The following is a 5,014-nucleotide window of genomic DNA, read 5'->3' as shown; positions in this document are numbered from 1 at the left end:
TGGAGAAGGTGCTGCTCTCTTTCTCTGAGCGCGTTTATCAACACATCATGGTGCTCAGCACACGAGAGCCCACTGAAACTAATGACATCCTGCAGAAAATCATTCAGAAATGTGCAAACAGACACTTCAGTCTTCAGACGAGCAGCTCTCCTCATGATCTTCTGCAGACACTTGAGGACATTGTGAAGATGAATGATGGACGACACCTGAGTTGTGCTGAAGGTTCACAGCATTTCACAATGGAGAAACTGAATATTTGATGTTTATATTGGTAAATGAACATGTTTTAATTTTCTTCTGTTCTCAGTTCCAGAGTGTAAAAAGCTAAATCTGGTTGTGTGCGGGAGCGACGAGACATTAAAATCCTCCATATCAGAGCCGATCCTGCAGCAGACAGACAGAAGATCAGATCGTCAGATCAGTCTGGTGGAGCTTCCAGCTCTGATTCGTCTCTCAGAGGAGGAAGTGATGCGTCAGACTCACCGCTGTGTGTCTCTCTGTCGTCCTGGAGTTCATGTTTTCATCATCATCATTCCTGATGCTCCTCTTAATAATGAAAACAAAGCAGAAATGGAGAAGATCCAGAGGATATTCAGCTCAAGAATCAACAAACACATCATGATCCTCATAAAGCAGAATTCAGAGCATCAGACAGCAGAACTAAATGAAGAAACACAATCTGTCATTCAGAGTTTTGGAGGACGACATCAGTTCATTGGTCCCAAAACACAAGTGTCTGTGTTGATGGAGAAGATCGAGCAGATGCTGGAAGAAAACAGACGAGAGTTTTTCTCCATAGAGACATTGATGGAGGCACAGATGGAAAAACTGCTGAAATTTGAAGAGATGAAGAAGAAAATTCAATCACTAGAGACACATTTACTGTTACGAGGTATTGAGCAGAAAATCATTTTTGGTCTTAAACTACAGAGCATGTTTTGAAACTGAATGTTTTATTACAGTAGAGTTTGATTCTCTATTAGAGTTTTATACAGTTGTATTTTAAACAGAAAAACAGCAAAATTCAACATTCTAAAGTTCAAAAATTCAAAATTCAATTAAAAAATTCCAAAGTCAAACATTCAGATTGACCTTTGACCAAAAAAATGAGCTTCAGTGTTCCACAGGACATGAAGATTATTGCAATAGTCAATCTGATAATTTTGCCAAATCACTGAACTACTACAATACTCTGGAGCAGTGAAGCTTAAAGTTTGTGTTCAAAAACAAAATTTGTTAAATCTGCTACAGAAAATTCAGCTCAAAAAATAACAGTTCCCTATCTGTCGTACACTCCGAGTTGTGTCGAGTAGTGTACGACACTGGGGGGGGGGGTCGCTCTTGGGAGCCCAAACACCTCTGACAGTATAGAAAACAGGCCAATGAAATTGGGTGTGCAGATTTTCATAGCTGGCCACGCCCCGGCCATCCGGGCACAAGTAGGGCAGCCTGTGCATCTGCTCACTCGTTCTGTTTTTCGGAGCCGAATGCAGCGTCTCTGCGTGAGAAGCGGCAACATTCACCTCTTTCGTCGTTGGATCAGCAGCACAGGCAGCGGTCTCTCCCTTCTCATACACAGATAAGTGTTGTGAGAGTTCCCCTGCGTGCGTCGACGGCGATCTTGAAGAGGAATCTTCCTTCTAAAAAGGTATTTCTCTGAAAGAGCTAGCGCGGTGGGATTGTGTGTTGATTAACATATCTTTCCCTCCGTGCCATCCTGGTTGTGGCTTACCTTCCCATACGATCAACACGACGGTTGTGTTCAGTCTGGAGTTATGCTAACGCTGATACAGCCTTTGTTGTTGATTCATGTTTTGCTGGCGAGAACATGATCATGGACGCGCTTTGCTCGCGAGCCGTGTGCTTTTACATGAAGCCGCGGCTCACCCTGACTGCTTTCCGCTACGGTCCTTCTATCTCCGGGTACGAGGCCGTTGCTAGGGGCGTCAGTGGCGAGTATTAGGAAGCACGGATGGTTTCGCCGGGTGAAAGCCCCGCGAACCTCTCGCTCCTCGCGTCCCGCGGTCGAGATTTCGGACGAGTTTGTTAGTCTGTCTCAGTACAGCTGACTTTCTTATTCGGAGCTTCTAAATGGGCGGAAAAGGTTAGCGGCAGCATCGCTAGGAGGGCGTGTACTGTTTAAAACAATCGACTCAGAGAAAGGCGAGAATGCTGTGGTTCTTAAGCAGGAATCGCAGCCCCCCTGGGAAGGGTGCGATAGAGCCTACCCCGGCAGCCAAAATGAGGGTAGGGGTTCTTAGCCCCTACTTCACTGTACTAGGATGGGTGGTCAACTCATGCCAATCTGAAACGAGAGTTTTTTGAATCGGGCCCCTTTCAGGCGCCCATTCAAATGTTAGCCCTGGATATAGGGCTAACATAGCTCTTGTGTGGTCAGGGCTTAAGATTGGTCGGTGGCGTTGGACCTGAAGGACGCGTACTGTCATGCCTTGTTCCCTCCAAGACTCTGTCTTCAAGGGCGGGCTCATCAGTACAAGGTTCCCCCTGCAGCCTATCCCTATCGTCCTGCACCTTTACGGAGGTCAAGGGGGCTCACCTTCGCCCCGAGGTGAGTGGGGGGCTCCACCCTCAGACGGTCCGGCTGTTTTAGAGTCGATTCGGCCAGGCACAGGTAGTTCTGTTGTCTCACTGGAATCCACTCATTGCAGTAGGGTATACGGCCTGACCAGGGACTCCCTCGGTTCAGGTCCGTTAATACTCAGCGGACCGTACGGCTTACTCCCCAGTAAGCCTTGTTGCACAGACACGGTGCAATGTCGGGAAGGTTTCGAAACAGATTCTTTTGGTAGCTCTGTGTGGCCCAACGGAACTTGGTTCTCAGAGCTCGTGCTCCTACCATCGTTGCCTTCCTGACACACCCCCCTGAGAAGGAACCTCCTTCCTCAGGGGAGGGGCACAATCTGGCACCTGCACCCAGATTTCTGGAGCTTCTTCTATGGTCCCTAAATGCGACCAGGAAGCCTCCAGAAACCTTCCACCCACAGTAGGAAGCACCCTATACAGGACTGAGCCAGACGGTGGCATGCCCTGGGGTTGGCGCAGAGGTTCTTCCTAAGGGTAGAACCCACGGAGTTGCGGCATCAAATCTGTGCTATCCCTCCTCCAAGGAGGCCTGAATAGGCACCTTTCTGCTTCTACATCAAGGTCCGTGTACAGCCACCATGACTTAGTAGAAGGCAGATCGGTGGGGCACGCTTGGTAACACCACATCCCCTCTTGGTCTGTCTGTGGTCCTCGGGCCTACAGTAAGATCCGTTGAGCCCTCAGCTGTGTGATTCGGTGCCCTCTCTGTGAGACGCCCCCCCGGTGGTGCTCACCCCTGTTAAGAGCGGGAAACCTTCAAGCCCTCTCCATCAACGTTCGTGCCTGGAATTCGGGCCGGTGAACTCTCACGTTGTCCTGGGAACCCGGCCTGGATACATGCCCATGGTAACCACCACTCCCTCTGAGCAGGTGGTAACCCTGCAAGCTATTCCTCTCCAGGAAAATGACCCCAACCTGACCTATATTATGCCCAGTCCGTGTCCCTGCGCATCTACATGGAACAAACTCAGCCCTTGAGATATTCTGGTCAGCTCTTGTCTGTTATGGAGCACAGCAGGAAGGGGAAAGTTGTCTCCAAAGAGGATCTCCCACTGGCTGGCAAAAAAAAATGGCCTAATGGGCCAGAGGCCTACCCTGCCCTCTGGAGGTAAGAGTCCATTCGACTAGGGCGTTGCTGCCTCGGCAGCCCTTGCAAATGGGGCCTCATTAACAGACATCTGTAGAGCTGCAGGTTGGGCTACACCTAACACATTTGCCAGATTTTATAATTTGCGCCTGGAGCCAGTGTCAGCTAGAGTTTTGAACACAAATTCTTGACTCTGCACACTGGCTGGTGTAGAGCTTGCCTAAAGCACTTCCCCTAACGGTGATTACGCTTTGAGTCTCAGTAGGTTTCCTGAACGCGAACCCTGGGCACCATTCCATCATTGGCACTCCTGGACGTAGCAGAGTTTGGCGGAGGAACTTGTTACAAATCTCAACGCAAGGTATGGTTACTTCTCTAACTCTTGGTTGGATTTGTGCCCCATATGTAGTGGCTCCTCATGTAGTGGCCCCATGTGTGTATTTTCCACCTATAACTCCTGTGGTGCGGTGTTTTCCCCTGAAGACAGGTTTGTCTCTAGGGCCTGAGTCAGGTTGTCTCCCGGGTGTGAGACCCACCTCAGGTCCCATATTTAATGATGTCACTTTATACCCCCCCTTTTGGGCAGGTTGTGAACTCCGTAGTGCCTTTTCCTTCGGGAAACCGGCACTTCCCCAACGTTCTCAGACACTCAGCCGCTCCACTGAGGAAGGCCCGGCTGCGGGACACTGCTGTAACAGGTCAGTCATGGACGTTGGATGGTCACGACGAGGTGAGCTGCACTTACGTAAACACGTTGCCCTGTTACACTTGCGCTTATCACTCGTGACGCGGCCAGACATGTGGCGTGTTTTTACGGGGACCCCTAGTGTCGTACACTAACTCGACACAACTCGGAGTGTACGACAGATAGGGAACGTCTCGGTTACGTATGGTAACCCTCGTTCCCTGATGGAGGGAACGGAGACGTTGTGTCTCCCATGCCACATCTCTGGTCCGCCTCTGAGTGAGCTGAGACGCTCGGCTCCTCAGATCAGAACGAGTGAGCAGATGCACACGCTGCCTTATTATACCCGGATGTCCGGGGCGTGGCCAGCTATGCAAATCTGCACACCCAATTTTCATTGGCCTTTCTCAAAACTGTCAGAGGTGTTTGGGCTCTCAAGAGCGACCCCTAGTGTCGTACACTAACTCGACACAACGTCTCCGTTCCCTCCATCAGGGAACGAGGGTTACCATACGTAACCGAGACGTTATTTCATGCTAAAAAATATTAAAATGCAATAATTAAATTTATTCATTAAAATTGGCATATTGAAGTATTGTGAAAAGTTTCTTACAATTAATTTTGGTAAACTTTAAAAA

General features: G+C 49.2%; 1 protein-coding gene across 1 annotated transcript; it reads left to right on the top strand.

Annotated features, from left to right (window-relative positions):
- The first annotated feature begins 14 nt into the window (after nt 1–14).
- LOC127154412 (uncharacterized) lies at nt 15–3,582 on the top strand. Its single transcript, XM_051095904.1, has 5 exons — nt 15–222; nt 308–892; nt 2,407–2,569; nt 2,670–2,746; nt 3,317–3,582. The coding sequence occupies exons 1-5, from the start codon at nt 48–50 to the stop codon at nt 3,580–3,582; spliced, it is 1,266 nt and encodes a 421-aa protein (XP_050951861.1). The 5' UTR covers nt 15–47.
- The last annotated feature ends 1,432 nt before the right edge of the window (nt 3,583–5,014 follow it).

Source organism: Labeo rohita, chromosome 23, assembly GCF_022985175.1.
Source record: "Labeo rohita strain BAU-BD-2019 chromosome 23, IGBB_LRoh.1.0, whole genome shotgun sequence".
NCBI lineage: Eukaryota > Metazoa > Chordata > Actinopteri > Cypriniformes > Cyprinidae > Labeo > Labeo rohita.
Note: the sequence above shows the minus strand (reverse complement) of the source record. Positions and strands in the feature narration are given on the sequence as shown.